Source organism: Callionymus lyra, chromosome 11 (genome assembly GCF_982586985.1).
Source record: "Callionymus lyra chromosome 11, fCalLyr1.hap1.1, whole genome shotgun sequence".
Classification (NCBI taxonomy): domain Eukaryota; kingdom Metazoa; phylum Chordata; class Actinopteri; order Syngnathiformes; family Callionymidae; genus Callionymus; species Callionymus lyra.
Genome location: NC_141828.1, coordinates 14,067,378 through 14,090,700, shown reverse-complemented (window position 1 = coordinate 14,090,700; position 23,323 = coordinate 14,067,378). Strand labels below are relative to the sequence as shown.

Below are 23,323 nucleotides of genomic sequence, written 5' to 3'. Positions count from 1 at the left end.
TAACAAGGGAGAGCGGGGCTGAGGAATGAGGCATTTCCGGGCCTGGGGCTCGATTCCTACAGCATTGTGGATTACATTACGACATACAGACAGAACTTATGAGGCACTATTTGAAAAATTCTCCAAACTCTAGTATTACAGTGACCATGCACCATCTTTATGGAGTATGTTTTGCCTTCTAGAAACGCTGCTGATACTGATCTAAATCACATTAGCTTTAAACCTAGTATAACCATTAGTCGAGGGACAATGACACAAAGTATTTTCATCACATTAAAAATAAATCTCTTTATTGACACTTATACCACACATCTTTAAACAAAAATACAGATACAAAAAATGTATACAGCCAACAAACATGTAGATGGAAACTTCAAGCACACATGTCATTAGAAATTACAATTATATTATTATAACATTATAAGTTTTATTACAGCCAAATCTTGATTCATCAAAAAGACCATTTGTCGTAAGATTTCCATATTTTGTATGATTTATCACTGTGTGATTTGAGTGTCATTATATCGAGTCCAAATCCCTACATGACATCCTGAAGATAATTTTGACTAGAGTGTCATTCATTGGGAAACATGGCTATGAAAAGTAGTTAATATTAAAAATCAATTTGGCATTATTATGGATAAAGAACCATCCCGCCTTTTGTGCAGATGGTTTGCCTTACATGTGGCTTTCAAAATAATTGACTTTAAATCTAATCTAATCTAAAATGAGAGACCAAATAAAAAAGAAACAATACAAAGAGATATAGATTCTGACCCCCAACATAGTTTGTCTTGGGTTTTCAATGGACTTTAATAGAAATGTTGAAGTTCAAGTACTTCACTGTATACATTAAGTTTTTATTTTCCTGCAAAATGAAAACATTCGTACCAAAACCATCCTGTCAATTACTACAAGATATTGCCGTTACATTTTCTTTTTGAAGATTGATCCTCTCTTCTTCACTTCTCTCCTCTTTTTTCATCTGTCCATCACATCCTGTTTTCTCAAACTCAACTGGTCATGAGATGAGGTATGTTTCCTTTGCACCTTTGTCATGTAAATAGTTAATAGCAAATCTAGAATAAGTTCTTCATTATAGTATAACACAATTCAAGCCATGCAAGATTCGGTTTGTTTTTAATCCAGGGGCCTCATGTACTAAGAAGTTTGTCGAACTTCTACTAAATACAGTCGTACTTTCCTATCCAGAAAATGGGGAACGTCCAAAAATATTCAGATGTATGAATCTGCGCATACACACAAATAAAAGCACTTTATCTTTGTACATCTCAATAAAAATATAATTTATCGCAGCCTTGTTCGTCCCTTTCCACACCCTCATTTACATAAAATCCTTAAATCCTATTTAAATTAACCAGAGTGATTTTCCTCTCCGCAATCATAAAAAAAACAAATGAAAACATGAATTTAAACTGGATTAACTGTTTATATTCGTTAATTTAAACATTTCTGACATGGATCACAAACTTTAATTTACAAAACTCATGTGTGTGTGTGTTCATTTTTTATTTAATTTTGAGGATGTACGCCACATACAAACGAGTCATGATGTCAGACCTTTTTAACGCTCTTTTCCTTATTGATACATAGACTTTGACGTAGAAAAGTACGACCAATTAGCACATAAGGCCTCTGTTTTCCATTCAATGTTTTTTTTTGGGGGGGGAGGTTTCAATTAAGTAATGGGTCTGAAAACAAATTCTCTTCTATCAAAGAATACGCTGTTTTTTTTGGTTTGATATTTTAAGCTAAATCAGATGTTAAAAACCTTTTTTTTTAATTAATTTTTATTGACTTTTTGTTTAATTTGCTGAAAACAGATTAGTCCAGGTATGCAGAGGAGAATGCAACATGGTAAAGGTGTCGTGTATGAAGTGATGTTCATAGGGAGTGACATAAAAGGACAAGTCCAGAAAAAGATTACACAAAGTTTGGAGGTAAAAGGAAGGGGTGAAATACATGGAGACGAGAGACAATGTTGGACCAATCATGTTGGAGATGGAAAGAGAGGAGTTCAGGACCTTCTCTGGTGACGCATGCTGGCTAATACAACTATTCACTTTTATAAAAGTCGTTACTCGAGTCTCCAGTTATGGTTGTTTCTTCAAATTGCCATCAATTTCCTTTGTGATGGTGTTTCCATGGCGATCACATCTTTCTCCGAGCGGTGCTTCTGCGGTGGATCGGTCACATGTTGAAGGAGCGCCGAGTGCTGGCGAAAGGTCATGGGGGGCGGGGGTTGGCGCAGGACGACGATCATGGCACTGGGTACTTGAAGAAGTTTCCTGAGGTCTTCCTCGGTTGAGTTGATCACCTGGACACCGTTGACTTCCACGAGCCTGCGAAAGAAACACAAATATGAACGTGACAGAAAAAAAATCTGTTTCTCCAATTGAACTAACTGACCATAAAACATCAATAACAGTACATTTTATCGCTTATTTAAAAACACTTTTCTTATTGCTTTTTTCATTTCAACCTTCCATCCACTGCTCTGGAGTGAAAAGTAACAGCCTCTCAATTTTTACGAGCTGCGTGGAGACCGTCAGCAGATGCAACTGTGATAACCAAAGGCACGGTTCATTTGAAGGTCCAATGAAAACGTTTCATTATGTGTAGCTCTTTAATGTGTTCAGACACTTCTGGATCACACGGTATTTGTGAGCAACAACATTTTTTTTTCTTACAGCTACAATGGGAAAACCTAACACGAACCATTGATGGTGAGTTTTTTTTTGGACATTGAGCTGCTGGAAAAATTGAAGTGACTTTGTGAAACGCATGAGAGTTCAAATACTTCAGGGTGGATATTGAGTGAGGGCAAGATGGAAAATTAGGGAAGGAGCAGTGAAATCTTTAAAGTCTATGGGAAAAAGAAAGAGCTGAGCCAAAAGCCACAATTCTTGATTCACTAGTCATTGCAATATACTGTCACTTGGGATTTGAAATTCAGGTCAAATCAATATCTGTTCTGTTTTTAACCACTTTATGTTCTTTATTATTGCTTCTCTGTATCTTACCGTAACTCTTGTGTTATCTCTGGGTCAAGGTGACCCGGTGGGCCCCAAAAACAAACGGGTCCTTGACCCAGAGATAACACAACGGTTAAAACTTTTTAAGTTTGCTTTTAGATGCGGTTATTTTTATTATATTTTGGCTTACTGTATTCACTCGTTGGACCTATAATCATGTAAAAAGATTCTGAGAAAATGTGTTGTTTTATTTTTATAAAATAAAAACCACACTCACCACCATTATTTTCAATTCACTTTGGTAAAAAAGTGAAAAAAGAAAAAAAAAATCCAAAACAACAAATCTATCAACTGCTGTCTTCAATTTGTGGGGTTGTCAATTCATGTCTATTTTCACTTGACCCATAAGAAATCTGTGAACTTTTGTTTTCTTCCAAACTTTTGACACTTTGTGAGACTGCTACTTCTATAACTCTGTTGCCTTTCATTTGTAAAGTGATGTTTGACGTATCAGCGCTTGTGTCAATATTGTATATTAAAGCCATTAGTCAAATCCAGGGGTGGGCAAATACATTTCCTCAGGGGACTATAACTATAAACTGTGACAGTTATAAGGGGCCGTCAAGCAAAATGAGTATATAAAATGACATATTTAAATTAGCTGAAGTGTTAATCTAATTTTTTATTTTATTCAAGGATTCTAAAAAGGCGTAAATTTAATATATTTTTTAATAAAAAGTTAAATTATTTACACATTTTGCCATGAAATAAGTTTGTAATATTTAATTTAATATAAACTGCGATAGAAAAGCTTTTTTATTTTCTGAAAATTAAAAACCTTACCAATAAAAACAACATAGAGAAAAAAATTAAAATAAATAAAGGAGATCTGTAACAAGTTACATGTAGAGCTAGTAATAATATTGTAATATAGCCATCGGAGACATTTAAAAACGGTCAGTTTTATATAATGGTTTTTACTTCACACAGGGCCGCATAGATAAGGTTGTAAGGCCGCAAGGGTTACTGAGCTGAGCCAAGAGGGAAGCAGTTCAACAGAAAATGCAATTTTCTTTGGGTACCAGCTTATTTAACAAGATCAGGGTGTCTAAAATACGTAAGTACAGTGCAGGCCAAACGTTTGCACACACCTTTTCATGCAATGCTTTTTGTTCATTTTCATAATTATTTACATAATAGATTCTTACTGAAGGCAAGACTATGAATGGAAACTTGCAGAATTATGTACTCAAATAAAAAAGTGTTAAATAACTGAAAACTTGTCTTTTATTATACTTTTCAGGGTAACTTGGATGAATTTTTGTGTCTTATAAATAGGGTTTGGACCATTATATGTGCAGAAATCAGGTTGATACAGACCTATTGCACAACCTTATAATTCAGTTTATGAAAAGAACTAATTAGTGAAGTAAAGGTAAATGAGTGACCATCATAACTTTAAGAAATTAAAGATCAGTCACTCTAACAATTGCAAAAACTTTGAATGAGCCCAGTCCAAACTTTTCTCCTGTACTGTAGAACGTCAGATAATTTAGTGACTCTTTTTTAGGTGGCTTTGTCATCAGCTTTCCATTCCAATGGTGGTAGATATTGGGGTAAATCAAAGACACACTGTGGAGGATGGTTAATCACCTCTATATTCTCACAGAAGAGAGAAGTATTTCAACATATTTCAATGGATTGCTGAGTTACCTGTCGTCGAGGCATAAGTGAGATTCCTCCGCCTTGATCACCACCAGTCCACGGCCTTCCCTGTAGCCACAGGTGAATCCGTAGCATCCGTCGGGTCCTCGGTTCTCCTCGACGACGAACATCATGGCCGGAGACTGCGGCGACACCAGCTGGCTGAGACTTGCAACCGTAGGACTCTTTTTCGGGGCCTTTTCCTGGATGGATAAAACACATTTCTTTCACATTGATGTTTAAAATCCAGGCTCCTCGGGTAAATTGTTCATAGTAGCGATTCTCGAACACTATCGACTCAAAATTGTCCTGATTAAACCTCGGCCGACTTCTTTGAAGGCTCATGTTGGAATTTAAATGTGGTTAAAACAATAGAGTCAAATTACGGACTCGTACACGCTCTTTGTTTATCCTGCGAGCAGCACTTAATTTAATTAGCTTCTTCAATAGCTTGGAGAGCAGAGCTAAGCACATACCTGGCATGAAGCAGTGAAGGATACGTTTCGATGGCTGCTTCGTAAACCTACTGTGGTTTCTGTACGAAGAATATTATCAAGGACTTTTCTCTTGACGTGTGGCCCGTAAAACCCAGAGTTCAGTCTCTGAGGGGAACCTGTCGAGCTGTCGATATATTTGTTGACCTTCTCGTCTTAATCAATGCCGGACAACTTTGACTCATAAACTTTATTTGAACGGACACTTGAGAAGCTGCTTGAACTGCTTCCATGTTTCTTTCTGCTATTTTTAAGGCATAATCATGGCTGACCCCAGTTATAAAAGGAGGCAAGAGCAGGGGAATACTGAGCTGCCTCTGTGTTTTTTACAAATGAAACTTACTACAAATTAGTCTATTTTAGTAAAGATTTGTACCATATACAATACATATTAAATAAGCATATTATTATGGTGGTCCTCTACTTCCATTTGCCCCTCATTTGGCAGCTGACATTCTGGAAATCTTGCTTACTCGGTGTGTAATATACATGTAAATGTCATCTTAATTGGACTAAAACCTTCACTGAGAACTCTTCATGGTATTTCTTTAAGCCGTTTTCAATTGGTTTGGGAGACATTCAGTTTAGGCGGAGACACACAAAAAGAGATTGACCTATTATTTTATGTGGACTTGCTAAAATACGAGGCTTTGCCCAGGTAAAAAAATTAAAAACCGAATAACCTTTAAATTCTGACGAGATACCGGGAGGAGAGAAGAGAGAATAGGTCACACAATTGCTGAAAGGAGTGTAAATTATGAAAATTATTCTCCTATTAGAATTCTGTCGGTAAAAAAAATGAGGTTTTTCATATTCAAATTGGTTTAAATGTCATAACATCGTCATTTTCTTTTATCTTGATTCTAAATGTCGTCATGTGGCGTCCCTGCAGAGATGAGCCGGTGCGTCAGACTGCAGACCACCAAGATATATTGATTAGTGTTAGGAATCACACCAACAACTCGCTTGCAGGGGTTTAGAAAAAAAGAAAAACTTGTGAGTCCGACCGCTGAATTCCAACGATTCTTGATCCAGCCTCCTCTCAATAGCGTGTGAATGCTCTGCGGCGATGGCTGTCGTCGTTGCCAGGGTTAAGGGGTCAGAGTTTAAACCCCTGCTTTCCTCAGACAAGAGGACCAGACAGGATATAACAACGGAAACTCGGCTGAAGCTCCTCGAAGATCTCACACTAATGCGCATCATTTTCCCATTTACCTGACCTCATGTGTTTAACATGGGTCTAAAGACGCCTGGATTTTCTCTTCATTTTCTTCATGTTTAGCTATAAGATCCTGAAAATCCAACTTAAGGGAGTGAAACAGATTGCTCCCGCCGTAGCCTAAAGAGCATAGAAACAAATGAAAACAAATTTGATCACAATTATTTTACAATGTCATTGTAGTTCTTGATAAATGCAATGAAGGATGTTTTGTGGTTCATCTACAGACCATAGATACCAAACTCATGTTGGATTTTTTTTCTTTAAGAAGCTGTATTTTAGACATCCTAGTAAATTGTGTTAAAGGGATAGTTGACCTGATATTCAAATTTCTTTTTTTTTGACTCGCACTCATGTCGACTAAGTATTGGGATTATTTTCAGAGTAATCTGTGGGGTTTTTTGGGAGTTACAGGCAGTAATGGACGTCCATATGACCGTCCTGAATAGGGCTCATTTTTCTAAGTCCAAAAAACATCCAGATATCGCCATAACGCTCGTCTGTAATATCCCTGGACAGGTCATTCTGAAAAGGCACTGAAGACTCTGAAACGTCTTCCAACCCTTAGTCCACATAAGGGTAGGGATGGATATCGAATTCCTTCTTTTGTGTCACCGACCAAACTCTTTCGGTAATATATAGAAACATGCTTCGTCTTTTGGTGGCAAGATTTAGGTCAATGTCAATTTCTTTTTATTAGAATTGATCTGATAAAATTGGTTCATATTTTCATATTCATATATTTTCATATTCATATTCAAATTGTTTTACAGAAACTGATATCGAAGTTGAATGGATGGCTATCAGTTCTGGTATTTCTGGGTTAACGATCCCTTTAATGTTCTACTCATTAGTTTACAAAAGACTATTTAGGAGGGCCAAATTTGCCATGTATTCTTTTTGTAATGACTTGTTTGCGTTGTCTGTATAGAACTTCTGATTTGGCTTAGTTAATTTACACCTTTACGTATTCCATGAATATTTTTGTATCCACTTTTTTTTAAACAAATTAGTTTCCCGAATCTTAATTGGACTTCCCATGTCGTTTTGGTAGAAATTGCGAATCTTTTCCGGGCCCACTTGTACATCAAATCTACCTTCAGATCTACCAAGAATCTCTTTGATTAAATTGAACTGGATGAACTTTCACGCTTCAATTGTCCTGTTGTGTAAAACATATTGATAAAAGGGAAGGTTTGAGATGAGATCCCTTGAAGTGGGTCAAATTTAAAAAAAAAAGGATTTCTTTCTGTATTTGTTGGATCTCTAATGTCTCGAAGGAGATCTCCAGAGGGATCAATAAAGTCAATCTATCTAGATATGGAAGGAACAAGACAAACTTTCGATATCAGACGAGTTTTTTAACAGAACAATCATTGCCCCTTTTTTTTTCGATTTCTTTCAGGGCAAATTGGTTTTAAATTATCCTTTTTAACTCAACGTAATAAGACCCTTCAGCCAGAAACGAAGACGGAATTCACCTAAACTCCCCTCCAAAGAGTCTCTCTGAAGTTGACTTTCTAAGCCAATTCCGAAATCATTTCCGCTATTTGTTGTCCTTCCCCTCCTTCCTCCTGCTTTGTTTCTCTTTCCCCTTCCTTCGCCGCCGCTTTATTGATGCTCACCAGTTGGAGTGGATCCTGGAGATAAGAGCGCCGAGGATGATGAAATATTTCCTGATTGTCTGTAATACCACCTAGAGGACGAGCGCTGGGGCGGTTCTGCTCCTTGTTAAAGTGGTCGGCTCCATCAGTTCCCAGGCTGCCGCTCGGCTCTGACCCGTGTGTTAACTCTGATTAGGTCATATGATAAACATTAACGCTGCTGCTTTTCCCACAAACCCGGCACCTAAAACGGCGAGGCCCCGGGGCCAGCAACGTGACACGGGGCACCTTTTTTTTTCAAAGCTGAAGCCGCGTGTGTCCTTTCATGGCACCTCGTTAGGACTTCTCCAAGCGGGATAAAAGACCCACATTAAAAAAAAAAAAGAAAGAAAAAAAGAAGTGGGCTCCTTCGGGGATAGATGGAGATAGTTTTACACATGCTGGCCCACTTCTTCACTGCACTCTATAGCGCCGGCTTTTGTCGCGCACATTCCATTGTCGGTATGGTCACAGACTCTCGGATGTCTGGGCTCAACTTTCTCCCAGAAAAAAGAAAAAAGAATATGCATCCGTGTTAAATACTTGAGTCTAACTACTGTAGTCTCCCTTAGACAAGGTTGATGCTGCTTTGAGTTGTCAATCACGAATGGAAGATCAAAGATGACGGACACTCAGGAAGCTGTAAGAGCTAACCTTTTGTTATCATTAGAATATAATGGCAAATTTTATCTTAAATATAGAAGTATGTGTTTTATTTGGATGAATAGGCAGTATTTTATTTATTACGCTTTATTATACAGGAGGGTAATTAACATGGGAATAAATCGATATTTTGAGTTATCTTTACACATTCATCTTTTTACTTATCCATTGATAACATTTTTTTGCATTATTTTTCTTTGAAAAAATACCCCTAAAAGTGATGAATAATTAAAAAAAAAGTTTAATTAATCAAAGAAATGCAAATTAAATGAGCATTTTTCCCAAGGGCTTTATTATAAAAAGAAATTATAAAATCCCACCAATTATTATTTTCTAATTTAATTGCGTTTGACACATTTAACAATGTTTAATTAATTAGTTGTAGAATTTTTATTAAAGCTGAATATATATATATATATATATATATATATATATATATATTCACAGTACAGATTGGAATCCAGGAGAATCTGGAATCCTACTAGTATAGATTTGAATTACAATCTGTACTAGTAGGATTCCAGATCCTACTACTGAACTAGGATCTAAATATTGGAATTCCAATCTGTCCTAGCGGGATTATAGATTCTACTAGTGAATTCCAATGTCTACTAGAAGAGATTGGAATCCTACTACTGTATTGGGATCTGAATATTGGAATTCCAATCTCTCCTAGGAATAAATGGGAAATCTACCAGGACAATCTCCAATTCTAATAGGAAACATTTCGGCTTGACCCCAACCCTTACCCATATCAATATTAAGATCCCAGTTCAGTAGCAGGATTCAAATCTGTAGTAGTAGGATTCCAGATCCTACTGGATTCAAATCTGTACTGTGACGTACAGTATATATACATAAGGAAAGTCGACTGTACCTTGACGAAGGTTTCTTGCAGAGCATTTTGGAGGTGAGCCATCTGTCTGTTGAGATGAACCATGATAATTTCCTCCTTAAACACCTGGCAGTTCATCTTCATCTTCTCCAAAAGTCGTACGTCCATCTGCCTGGGTGAAGAAGCATCACGTGAGCAACAGCAGCTTAAACTCATCCAGACCACGTCGACCCGTTGTTTTACTTTTCTTTGTGGCTGTTGGAGTTGTTGGTGTTGTCCCTCAGGCTCAGGAGCGTCCCTCTCTTCTCACTCAGTCGACTTCTCACCGACTCCAGTTTCTGCTTCAGCTCAGCAGAGCTCATCTGGTCCACGTTCACCTCCACGTCCATGTTCTTTATCTCTGAGCAGAAGGCCACCAGACCGAGGTGGAGCTCCTGGACCTGGAGGTAAAGCAAAGTCACTTCAGCGTTCCCTTATTTTTTTTTAACCACCTTGATTTGGAATCCACCTGGAGAATAACGTTCTGCAGCGAGTCCACCTGCTGGTTCAGCTCCCGAATTCTTTCTTCCTTAGCCGGAGGAACATTTTTGTTCTCGTTGGTCATGATGACTTCAGTTCTTGTCGACATGTCCTGACGATAAGGAACTTAAATGAAGCCTCTTGTTGGCCAGAAGATCAAGTTTTCTTACCTTTTTACACAAGTGAAGCTCCAACTGTGTGAGCTCTGCAGGGTGGCTGAGAAGACTTCCGATGTGTTGATCTTGCGAGAGTTCAGCCGGTGCATCTTGATAAAAAGAAGACACGTCCATGTCAAAAGCAAGGGCATGTCGAGCTGCCGTACCTTTTTGGATCCGAAGTGAGAACGAGCTTCGGTCTTCGGTCATGCCGAGCATCTTCAGACAAGAGTCCATCACTTTAGCCACCGTGGTCTCTGTCGGCGTTCGGAGGTGAACGATCCTTTCAGATGCTGGAAGACAAATGCCAATATCAGGAGATCATTCCATAAACGTATGTGTGATTGTTAAAAAGTCAAGGTTAAAAACCAATCGCCTGCATTTTCCTTTAAACTTGAATTTCTTTTCTTTTTGAACGTGAAATTAACTGTCAAATAGATCTTCTTTGTGACCCACCTTACTTAACTTTCCAACAGTATGACACCAGTTAAACCCCCCTTGACTTCTCTTTATAATTTATTATTGATATTTTCCTGATGGAAATCTCAGACATTTCTGGACTATATGCTTACTTTTTTTCCACTTAATTCTTGGTTTTATTGTTATTTCTGTTCATAGGTATGCCAATTTCTTTTCAACAATTTGTCATCACTTCAAATTTTCTCAAAGAATTTCTCAAAATTAAAAGGTTGTTTTTCTGCTTTTGAAAATAAATATTTATAGCAACAGAAACATTGTCTGAGTTTTGAAGTAGAGCAAAAAACAAAGCTAAATAATTATATAATAATATAATAATAATAAATGCTTGAGTATTGCATCTAACATGGACTTTTCCAATTGTGTTTTGGGGTGAATTGCGTCACTATAATGTCTTGTTATTGTGTATTTACAACTACTTATAATAATTATAATTAAGGTTTACTTATGATTTTCTCTTATGGATTGGCTACTTTCCAGGGTGTTCCCTTGGATTTATATCTAGCCCTCAGTGACTGGCACACCAGGAATAATATAAATACCTAAAAAGGTTAAATAAAGGATTCTTCCATTTTGATTTTTAATCACATTCCGGAATACAAGTTTAATTATGTGACAATTTTGTTGGTCTACTTTGGTCAAATGTATGTTGCCGTGGAAGAAGTTATCACATATCTTCCAAATTATAAACAGTATGACAACAATTGAACCCCCCCTTAACTTTTCTTTATTTTAAATAAATGTATTTTATTTTCTCACAAATTTCAAAATCATAATTCCATACCAATATAATTTAATAATTAAACATAAGTGTATTGTTTTCAACTGTTGTTCCTGTTTTCTTTATTGTTGTTTTTATTTTTGTTAATACTAGAATCAACATTTTTTGAAACATGATTTGATCAATAATGATTGAATTTGAATATATGTTTTTTTAATTAAATGTGAAATTTTCATCCACTTCAGAAAAACATCATTTATCTTAACAGTTAAGGCGTCTGTGTTTTTAAATAACGCCCAAACAACACAGTAACATAATCCGCAACGTTATTTTGTTAGAAATACAGAAGCTACATTTTAAATTCTGTAACAAAATATTTTGTCTCCTGATCATGTAGTCCCTTCAATATGGTAATCTTAAATTGTTTTCTTTTTTATTATGTTTATACTTTTAATGTTTAATGGGTTTTTTCTCCTGTCATGGTCTGGCAGCTTTCCAGGGTGTCCTCTTGGATTTATATTTAACCTCTGTGACTTAACAAAATATGAATACAAATGTTTCCTTTACTGTTGAATATTTAGTTTTGAAGTGTTACTCAGGCATGAACTCGATAGTTAATTAAGTCATGACTCACCATTTATGGAAATCTCCATCAGCTTAGGGTTTCTCGGAGCTGCATAGCTGTGGTTGTTGCTCCTGTCATAAACATAATGTCTTCAATAAAGACGTTTCTTAAAGTGTATGATGTGTCTCGGACCACACCTGAGCGAGCGGCGGTTCATGCTGAGGCAGCTGACGTGAGGAGACGACTTGGACTTACTCATCGACGCTAACGTGGCAGCGAACGTCTCGACATGATCCGAGGATTCTGTCAAAAGAAAGACGAGCAGATGTTTTGTTTGGATTTTGTCTTAAGTTATAAGTTTCTGGCAGTGGAAGAAAAGGGTACCGAGTAGGGAGTCGAGTGTCTTGGTGATGGTGCTGTGAGGGTGCAGCTCGTCATAGATGGCCGACAGAAGCTTCTCCTTGTCCTCCAGGCTGGAGACGTGGAGAACATCCAAGGTGCTCAGGTCTATAGAGGCGATGTTGGCTCCGCAGAGATTTGCATCTATAAGATATGCAATTATGGGTTATTATCAAGAATTACAGCTATTACAGCTGCCGAGCGTGTCTCTTGTTCATTTATTTTAAATAGTGACAGGGTGCCCATCCCAGCTACAAAGGGCGAGAGGCAGGAGACATACTGTACATCACACTTAAACTATGAAAACCAACCTTTTAATCCAGTAAATACAAGTCTTCATACGTTTTTAAACCAAACAAAGACTTGTATCAAACATGATAATAAATCATTTGTTACTCATCAGGTGAAGTAATACCTCAAATTATCCTCGGTTTCCCTTTTATCTTCACCCAGAAACACTCATTAAAATCTGTTTATTTGATCTGCGGCGAGGATAAAATAATTTGGCAGCCGCTCCATTCATGATGCCGCCACGGGGCTGGGAGAGGAGACGGGAGAACGGGCCCTACCTCTGATGAAAGGGAGATATTTGGGCAGTCCAATCCTTGTAAACCACTGGCAGACTTCATCTGCGTTCAGCTCCCGGAGAGATTTGGCCTTCTGCCCGTCCACGTCCTGAGGAGAAGGAGAAGTCGCATACCTGTTGATTGCTCTGGAAAATGACTCTTTACAGACAGAATGTCAGAAAAGTTGTGTGATTATTGTGTTGCCAAGGGGAAGGTTCACATAAATGCTGACAGTAAAAAGATGCAGTAATTGAATGATGTGAAAACATCAAACATCAACACAAATATTACTTTTATATCATTCAAATGTTTCTCATTCATTTTACTCTACCAACTAACACACTCATGTCTCATGTCTGTAAGTATTACTTTAAATATGTAATATAAACCTTTCATGCTGAGGATTGAATAACATATTAAACAGAAATATGGAAAATATTATTTTTAGGCGGCGGAGTGAAATAAGTTTTTGTTTTTGACTCTCGTTTAAGAAAACTGAGAAAATATATTTATATAATGTACTATATCTAAGTAAGTAAGTAAATAATTTTTATTTGTATAGCACTTTTCTAGACCAGGGTCACAAAGCGCTTAAACAATCAAAACAATATTCAATAAAGTATATACTTTAAAGGGCAAGATAAAACTGATGACACAACAGGAGTTCCAGAAAATCAAATGTATTTAAAGTACGGTATATATACAATGTAAATGTAAAGTGTATATATTTTAATTTGTGTTATGTCTTATTTTATGTTTAAATAACATATTTATAAAATGAATTAATGTACAGTTCTCCCCGTTTTGCGTGGGTTTACTCCGGGAACTCCGGTTTCCTCCCACAATGCAAGTCATAGAGGTTGATTGGGAACTTTGTGTGTGAATGGTTTTGTGTCTTTGTGTGCCCTGGGCCAGACTGGCTTCCTGTCCAGGGTGTCCCCTGCCTCTCGCCCATAGACACTGGGACAGGATCCATCCCCGCAACACCCATAAGTGATCAAGCAGTAACAAAAATGAATGAATAAATGGAATAATATTTAAATAACCATTTTTTTCTTGGTTTCTTCTTTTCGTTTTGCTTGAAATCCCCTCATAGCAGTCAGACTATGTAAGGCTGTATTAAATGTCACCACCCACCAATGTCCCAGACAGAATTTGATGTTCTTAAAAAAAGTTCACTCATTTGTGTGTGACCACAGGACAAGTCCAAAAGTATCGACATCAGATTTTAACCAACAAAATTGAGAACTTTAATAAGGGTTTAGCAATTAGCATCGCCTTATCTTGTATGATTTTGCCATTGAGCTATACGGGGGGGGGGGTATTAAGAGATTAAAATTCTAGCAAACCACTCAATATTGAGAATGACAGGGTGTTGTATTAGGGTGTTGGTCCACTGTCCAAAACTTGCTTGTCACTGTAACTGATTGTATTAACCAACATCTGCTGAAACTGACTATTTTTACTCCCATAATAGATTTTATTTCCCCTTACATTTCTGAATTGTTCAACTTTTTCAGATGGTTCTAAAATGAGGGCGGCCATGTTGCTTTTTCTGATTGTTCACTGTCGAACGACAGAACTATATAAATGTTTATGAATTTATTTAATGTTTTAGCCAGGTTCATATTTGGCTGCTGATAATATTTTTCTTAGGTCAACCTTGAGGCTTAGTGAACTAATTTAAGCTTTTTTAAATATCTAAAATCAAATTCAATACTTGTTTGACGCTCACTAAAATACAAATTGTAAATTTTTTTTTTTTTTTTAATTAAGAGTATAATTATTATTACATACAGTATAATTATTGTAATTATTGATGAATACATTTTAGAGTTCGTAGTAATCTTGCCATTGTCATTGGGAGTTTATCCCAGCTACCTGGGGCAAAAGGCATGGGACACACTGCACATGTTGCAAGAAACAGACAAGCACACATTTTTGTTCTGATTCAGCTTGTTTTCTTGGACTGTGGGAGGAAACTCGAGTGCAAAAGGGGGGGTAGGGACCTATAAAAGTTTTTTCCTGAGAACGTTCTACAGTTTTCAATCATAGTTTCGTACCCACAAAGATTTGTGACGTTGTTCTTCAGAATACATAAACACAGAAGTTGATGTTGCCTCAGTCACAAATTCCTTGTTTATGACGTTCTCTGGGAAGAAAGCCGGCGTTCCCAGCTGCCAGCTCAGGCTGTGCAAATGTCTAACAAGATAAGTGATGTCAGAAGTTTGCCTGGTCCCACACATTCCAGCGCTTTGCTGAAAGATGGATGGTTTTGTCACCCAAAAGAAATCTTTTCCAATCTCGTTCCCGATCTGATCATGTGATTTCGCAACGTTGTTTCAGGGCCTGCGATAGCTTGAGAGATTTATTTTTTGATTGGATTTGTGTTCCTCGCATCGCCATGGAGACGGGAACTCTCGCTTGGCTGCAGTCTGCTCGCAGCGTCATTGCTTTGACAGATCAAGAGAGTCGGGAAATATAAACAGGGAATAATCTGTAATTGCAGTGGGCCACGTCTGTGCGCCGATGCCACCCTGAAGGCCTTGTTTTCATGGTTTACCTTCTGAGAGAAGTTTCCATTCTGATCCGCGCGCTGAGGAACATGTGAAGCCGCTGAAAGAGAAATGACATTAAGTCTTGTTTTATGTCTTATTAGTTGTGACAATTTGACTTTTCCCCTGTACCAGGTGGCTTCGCGTCTCCGCCCAAAGAGTCGAAAACGTTGCTCCGGCTGACTCTTTCTTCCAGGCTGCAGGAGCGAGTGATCCGCCTCTGTCACGTAAAGCACATTGATGTTAAATATCGGATTTGGACTAATCGATTTAGCGTCGTTTTCGACTCAATCATCGGCATCACATGATGAGGATGGATGTGCATCGGCCGCCTGTAGATACTGTAAGTGCATTAAAGGTGCAGGCTTTTTATAGACGCATGTGATTTACAGTGTGCACAATCATGGGAAAAGAAGTTGGGAGAGCTGGTATTTACCCGTTGGTGAGTAAATGTGTCCATTGTGGCGGCGTGAGGAGGCAGAGAAAGGTCAGACTTCAGTGTGTCACAGCAGCCCACATTTCTGTGGTCTGGATCAGCTGTAGAAAAAGAAAGAAAATGTCATATGAATATTAGAGAAGAGGTTCATTCAGGCACAGAAAATGTGCATTTCAAAGAGTTCAAATGATTCATATACGGAAAAAACTTATTTTAGTTTTTGTTAAAATGAGTTGGCTATAGTTGCATGACGTGTAAACTCATATTAAGAATGTGGAGAGAAGAACAGGAACAGCACCGCAACAGCATATTAATACCCTCGCTTAGGAATTGCCCACCAGGATTAGAAACAGCTTTATTGGCAGAGTTTATTAACAATTTACATGGAACTTTTCTCCGTCTGTTTATGTCTAAGAATACATGTTCACATAGGGTATAGAATCGAAATAAACGTGAAAATAAATAGAACAATATACAATAAATAATACAAAATAGTGCAAGAATTGTAGGTGAAAGTAGAGAGAGTGGCTGGGTTATTTGAACACTAGTCAAAATCAAACGTTAACAAAAGCAAAAGGCCCCATGTTCCCCCCAGGCCACACTTTACACAAAGCATTTTTCCTTTTATATCTGATCACGACCCATGACTTGCAAGCTTTTTTCAGGATAATGCAACACTTTTCAAGTTGTGTCACAATAAACATCATTCTTATGTTGACACAATAAGTAAGTAAGTAAGTAAGTAATTTGTATTTATAGAGCGCATTTCCAGACCAGGGTCACAAAGCGCTTAAACAATCAACACAATATTCAAGTATTTACTTTAAAGGTCAAGACAAGACTTGGAAAAACACAGGAGTTCCAGAAAATCAAGAAAAAGCCTGCACGAATAAAAAAAAAGATGTTTCTTGAAGGAGTCAGTAGATCATCAAACACAGAGAGAGAGGAAGATCGTTCCCAAGCTTAGGAGCAACAGTCTGGAAGGATTTCTCTCCTCTGGTCCTGAACCGTGTTCAGGAACCATCAGTAGATTCTGATCCACAGACCTCAGAGCCCGAGCCGGGGTGTAAGGCTGGATCAGATCAGTGATGTAAGGAGGAGCCTGACCATGAATAGATCTGAAAGTAAGAACCAGAATTTTAAAATTGATCCTGAAAGAAACTGACAGCCAGTGAAGAGTTTTAAGGATCGGAGAAATGTGAGTTCTTCTACTAGAGCAGGGGAGAATTCTGGAGTTCTGGAATCAACTGCAGGCGAGACAGCACTTTTTTCCATTGATTATATTTAGGCCTGCAGGTTTTACTTGGATTTTATGGCTGTTTAATTATAAAAGGGCTAATGTGTTGACTTAAAGGTTGATTTAAGTATGTCCTAAATTCATCTTGAACCTCAATTGTACTCATCAGTATATGTCTGTTCTTACAAAACTCTTTGTGTGTTTAAGCCCTGCCCACTGAAAACACTATTTTTCTGGAGATTAAATTGTGTTTACCAGAACCACGCACACTCTGCTGTTATTGGTCAAGCATGGAGGTTTGTCATGCAGCGTCATCAATCCCGGAAGTCTCTACTCTCCAAGGGACTTGTTGTATTTAGAATGCGGGGCGTGATTCCAGCTGAATGGAGGAGTGAAGCCTTTATTACATCAAAATGGGCTCCGCTCTCGAAAACCTCTGGTTCGCTAACATTTCAGACGGGGGAGAACTTTATAAAGTAATAAATTCAAAACATGGTCATGAAGAGAGACTTATGCGTCTTGGAGAGGAAGACTTCAACATTTGAAACATGTGAGTGAGTCAGATAACTTGGAGATTGACATTAGTTGCTCTTTAAGATAAAGATGCCAAGATAAGATAAAACCATTCCAGGACTTACATTAGCATTGCAACACTTAACAACACATGTTCGTTTTTCAACACATCTGTCTTTCTTCTTGCTTCCTCTTGCCATAGGATTTTTATGTATAGATTATTTTATTTTGGAATTCTGAAAGATTTAACTCTTGGTGTGACAGCACATTTGGTTCGCACTTGTTTTCACTTGATATTTCTAAATCATAAAAAAAATAAAAAAGTTTAATAAAAGGTTAGTTGTTAAATTTGGCCTATCTTTGGAGTGAAGAAGTGCTGAAATATTTTACTATACATTTCTAGATAGGATTTACCTTGGAGGAGGGTCTACTAAAACATACCCCTTCTGAAGGTTATAAGCTTTAAAAAGGCAGTTATTTACTGATGAGGTCTTACGATACATTGTCCTCATATTTAAAGACCACTAGATGGCACTGTCTGCTCTATGATCTTTGGATTTTAACTCTTGACTCAATAAAACCTCAAATCATTTTTTAAACTGAGAACATCATTAACTGAGCTCTTAAAAGGAGGTCACAAAAATCATCAAACCTCATCAGTTAGTTAATGAAACAGCACTTTAAGTCCAACATTAGAATAATGGATCGAAAAAATAAGGCAATCCTGTTTTCAGGATCCTGTCAGAGTGTCACTGACGGACAGGTCAGCAAGTCTATTTGCAGAGCATTAGCTTCTGGTGATAATGGACCGAGTTCAACGAGGTTGCCCGGCAACCTGTCAGACACACTAACGTCTGTCTGCTTGAGGACATACTTCTCAAACAACTCAAGTCCTTTCCCACAGAAAACACACTTTCCTACATTTTCCGAATGTCTCTTGGTCAGTAAGCAGCTTTTTTTTTTTTTTTTTTTAACGCTATCATAACAAGCAAGACGAATGATCTCGGCTTTCTCAGGCCGCCTGTCTCGGCCCTGTGATTGTGGTACATGTTGGAATGTTGATCTAACTTTTATTCCTCCACTGATTGAAGTGTGACGATGCCGTCCTGGCTTAATAAACAGGAGTGTTTTCCAAATACCAACAACAACAACAACAACAACAAAAACAGCCTTGAACACATGTTTTTCATTTCAAGGGGGGCTGTTTTTCGAAAGACCTGTTTGACGTGGATGGGAGTTTAGTCAAAGTCAGAATCAGATAAGACGGTGTAATGGGTTTATGTGTGTCAGCAGAGGAATCTTGTCTGGGTCCCGGAGCGAGGGAGCAGTACAGGAGGAGAAGAAGGGAGGAAAAAAGGGGGGGAATCGCTGGCACTCTCTCCATCACCTGGCCTGTCCCGAGAGTCACGCTGAAGAGGATCCTTCTATCTTGCTGCAGCGAAACAAAATTCCAGGACATTAAACACTTGAAAGTGCGCTCAGCAGAGAAAGTGAGGGCGCTTACACCGAGCGTGAGGACACGGACATCTGTTTATTTTCAAGGATCAGACATAACAATTGATCTCAGGGAAAGAAAAGTAACTTAAAAATCTCCCGTCTACTGCTCAGAAACAAATATTCCCTAACCTTCGAGATGGAAAGATGGAAAAGCCACTGTGAAAAGACAGTAAATGGAGCCCTACCGCAGCCACGCACAGACTTCAAACACTTTGCATCTTCCCAGAGAAATCCAAACAAAACATGGACGGAAAGAAATCCGGGTTGAGATTAATGGTGGAGCCTGGAATTACATGTCACTCTGAGGAGAGAGATTGGCATTCAAACAAGCTTCTTGAATAATAGAGGACATTATAATCTAACATGTTTTTTTAATAACCCCTGGATATACACCAGCTCCAGTCCTAAATGAATGAATAAACACAGAGAGTAAAATAGATTAAAAAGAAAATAAACTGGTGATAAAAAACATATTATACCATGAAGTTGTTTGTGAGCCTTCTATGGTATGAATAAAGATTTTAGTGTGTGTTAAAACTCGAGTAAAACAACTAAGTTTTAATAGAGATTTATTTTATAACTGCTGAGTAGAGAAAGCAACAGATAAAGCAGGAACGAAGCAACAGATAAATAGTGTGAATCCTATTCTTATATGCCTGTACCTTTTTGAAAGTGTGACAATCATCGTGAACAACTGATTTAACCATAATATTCTTGGGACTGGCATGTATTTCCATAGATTAGGTTTACCCTGCTTTTATTGAGCGTTTATTTTTTTCATGTTGGTCCATTCCTACCGCATGAATCTCAAGATGAGTTTTCACAAGTGATGGTAACAACTATCTGTACCATAATGACATTTCTTGTAATGTCCTAACCTGAATAGCGATGCAGATTTCAGTACCTTATTTAGGTTTTGGTGTCATTCTCCTGAAAGGCATCCTATATTTATGATCCTAAAACAACAATGTTGTTGAGTGGCCTCCTCTCTCCAACTATATTTATCAGTTTTTCCTCAAAGGCTTCCGTCCACAAAGTAGTGATGCAGAAATTATACCAGTTAATCCAAGTTAAAATGAAGCAATGATATAGATTTTGGTGCCATCGTCTGTGCCATCTCTGCTTATCTAGTGTTTACAATCGTCACTTCTGGTTAATCCTCTGATCAGATTGGCCATTGAGCCCGAATGAGACTGGCCAACTCTACATGTGAAGTCGACCAAAATACAGACGCCGAGGGACACACCAAACCGACCTAGAGTTCAGTCTGTAAAAAACGTATACGAAGCTCAAAAAATATTAACAATCACTATAGTAACACCTTCAATAATAAGATATTCTAAATATTAGGAAAATCTGCTTTAATTACGTTTATGTACAAACCATTTAAGGGCAGTTAAAGCAACAGTACAGTTTGAAACAATCAGTTTCCCATCGGTATCTGTTGAAACCTAAATAATACCATCCTTTTTTTTGTATTTTCCCTAGAAATACGAAATGAAAAAGTAATGCAAAAACAGTTTTTATAAAGAGGTTCTTCAGACATATCGTAAAACTAGCATAAACCCTTTTTTACAACAGTCTTGATCACTTGTGCTGTGCTGAGCTGAATTTAATCTATACTACCTCCTTCATTTAAGGGTTTTTATAAAAAAAAGTTTGGTCATTAGAACCCCAGGAATAAGAAGGTTCATGCTAAAGTCAACTGATTATGATAAACAAACAGTTTACTAATGAACTAGTAAGACTTGCCACATACTAATGCCATCCGCATGACGGATCACAACCTTCTTTTTTTTCTGTTCCGGACACATCTTTCAACAGAATGTCCCAATTCCTCGCGGGCTTTCGTCGGGGCAAGTCAACACATCGATGGACAAACACGTTGCAGCAAACAGACAGTGATGAATTAGGTGACTCACACCATCGCGAGGCTCGAGCGCTCTCACAACATTTGGGTAATGGATAGGCAGAGGCGATGTCTATCATGTCCAGTATTATTCTCCCGCTCTGGTTGAAAAATAAAGTAAGCTCTTTGAGAGACAACTGAGGGAGGGGAGCATGCTGACTCACAGGAACCCAAAACCTGGGAACCGCCTGCCCAGCCAAGCTCTGGGAGAACACACAATAGCTAAAAAGGGATTTCTGACAAAGGGGAACTTCTGTGACTCCCAAAGGAGGCTTTCGAGGTACTGTAGCCATGTCACATAATGACCGCAATTTCAACTGAATGGAGAAGTGAGATCAAAACCAACACATGAGCTCAACAGCTGCATGGAGCCAATCTTTCCTTTGACCTCCGACCTGTAGTTATCAAAAATGCAGACAGTGATTAAAAGACAGACAGTTTGGGATTCGAAACTTACGCGTGACATATGGTTGAAGTCGGAGTAAAAAAAAAGACGTAAGGGGGGTTGACATGCTTCGCCGAGTCACTCAACTGCACAACTTTGTGTTTGTTTTACAATCATTTTTTTCCCAATGAATCAAAATCTTTTTAAGCGTTGTGGATAGCAATGCAATCAAACTTGCTGCAGGTGGCGGTGACGTTTACAAAATACACACGATATCGACATCAAGGTGTGACTGAACCTATTGAATATCTGTGGGTCCAGATGGTAAATTTAATCGGAACCTTGTCCAACAATCACTGTTTCGTGCACGCTTAAAAAAAATCTGTTATGGTATTTCACTGCACAATAACATCAGAATAACAGCTCAGAACCCTGGCAAGCAGCTCATTGTACACTTTTATTATGGAGTCCACCATCACCTACTCCATCAGCGTGTGGTTCTCTGCTGCAAGAGTTACAGACCAGAATAGACTGCAGCAGATTATCCGTTCCCCTGTTCTAACTGCAGTAGACTGAGACCGATACGGATCAGAACATCACGGTTCAAGAACTCTTGTATATGAATATTTAATAATAATTTAATTAAATTTAATATATTTTGTATTGCTGATAATTCATTATTTATGGGTCATTCTATGTTAATGTCTCTACTATTTTAATGTATTGTTATTTATTCATCTGTTTTAATTTCATTTATATTATTCAATTCATGTTTCATTCTTTCTTTTTTTTGGCAATAAAAGTTTCTGATTCTAATTCAGATTCATCCATTCAATTATATTTGTATTCTCACCCATTTTGTACCAGCATACATTTTGAGAATTGCTACAATGATCGTAACGCGACACCAGCTAGAAGTTCATAACGTACCCACACAACATACAATTTAGGAGCGAAAAAAAAAAAAGTGAATGAGAAATACTTGTTATAGGATCCAGATGGTAATCCCGACCTCCACTGAAGTTAAATCTGTTGTGTTACATTTAATTGAGACAAGAACCCGCAGTCGTAAAAAAACAAAACATTGTTCAAATGTTGGCAGTTGAACTCACTTTCCTGTAGGTTCCTACATTTGGACTTTTCTGTCGCCTCGTCCGTATCCGGCACTGCTTCGCCTTCCTCTCCCAACGGATCATCTGAATCCCCTTCAATCTCTGCTCGATTCTCCAAATTCTCGCTCGGCATCGATCCTTCCTCCTTCTCCAGATGTTCCAACTCATCCTCCTCCTCCTCATCACTCTGGCATTCACCTGCCTCGAAGCTTCCGTCGCTCGCCGACGCCTGAGGAACACTTTCCTCGGAGTCAAAGAAATGATCGTCGTTAATGCCGTCCGATGGAGTCGCCGGGATTAGATTAATGGTGGGGGCCGTCTGGAGGCTCCCGGATGGGAAATGTCCGGTTTCGAGCGGCCCCTCGACCGCGTGGATGGGCAGCGAGAACAGACGCCTCAGCTTCTTCTTGTTGAGGGCCCTCAAGCAGGCGGAGACCGAGCTGGGCGAGCGGCCCAGGTTGCCGGGGAGGCCCAGGGGGTCCTCATCAAAGAAGCGGAATCCCATGTTATCGATCCCGAGATCCTCGACCATGATCAGGATCGCTCCCGTCTCACCATCTCGATCCAGATTTAACTCGCGAGCGCTGATATCTTCCTCCTCCGCTTTCAAACACGAGCAGCAGAAAATCCTACGAGCGAGACGACGAACGCTCTTTCGAATCGGACGAGCCGCGACCACGTCGCCGCTCGCCATCTTGGCGGCTTTCCGTGGTTTCAAGCGAT

At 38.4% G+C, this 23,323-nt stretch overlaps 1 protein-coding gene across 1 annotated transcript; it reads right to left on the bottom strand.

The window, feature by feature from the left end:
- Positions 1 to 1,682: 1,682 nt before the first annotated feature.
- On the bottom strand, positions 1,683 to 23,294 carry LOC148069343 (uncharacterized). Its single transcript, XM_087803234.1, has 15 exons — positions 22,601 to 23,294; positions 15,948 to 16,048; positions 15,644 to 15,731; positions 15,520 to 15,572; positions 12,960 to 13,065; positions 12,376 to 12,534; positions 12,189 to 12,294; positions 12,061 to 12,122; positions 10,396 to 10,521; positions 10,244 to 10,338; positions 10,063 to 10,185; positions 9,798 to 9,994; positions 9,597 to 9,726; positions 4,710 to 4,903; positions 1,683 to 2,363 (listed from the first exon to the last, which is right to left on the bottom strand). Exons 1-15 carry the CDS (start codon positions 23,292 to 23,294, stop codon positions 2,129 to 2,131), a joined length of 2,469 nt encoding a protein of 822 aa, XP_087659360.1. The 3' UTR covers positions 1,683 to 2,128.
- Positions 23,295 to 23,323: the final 29 nt, after the last annotated feature.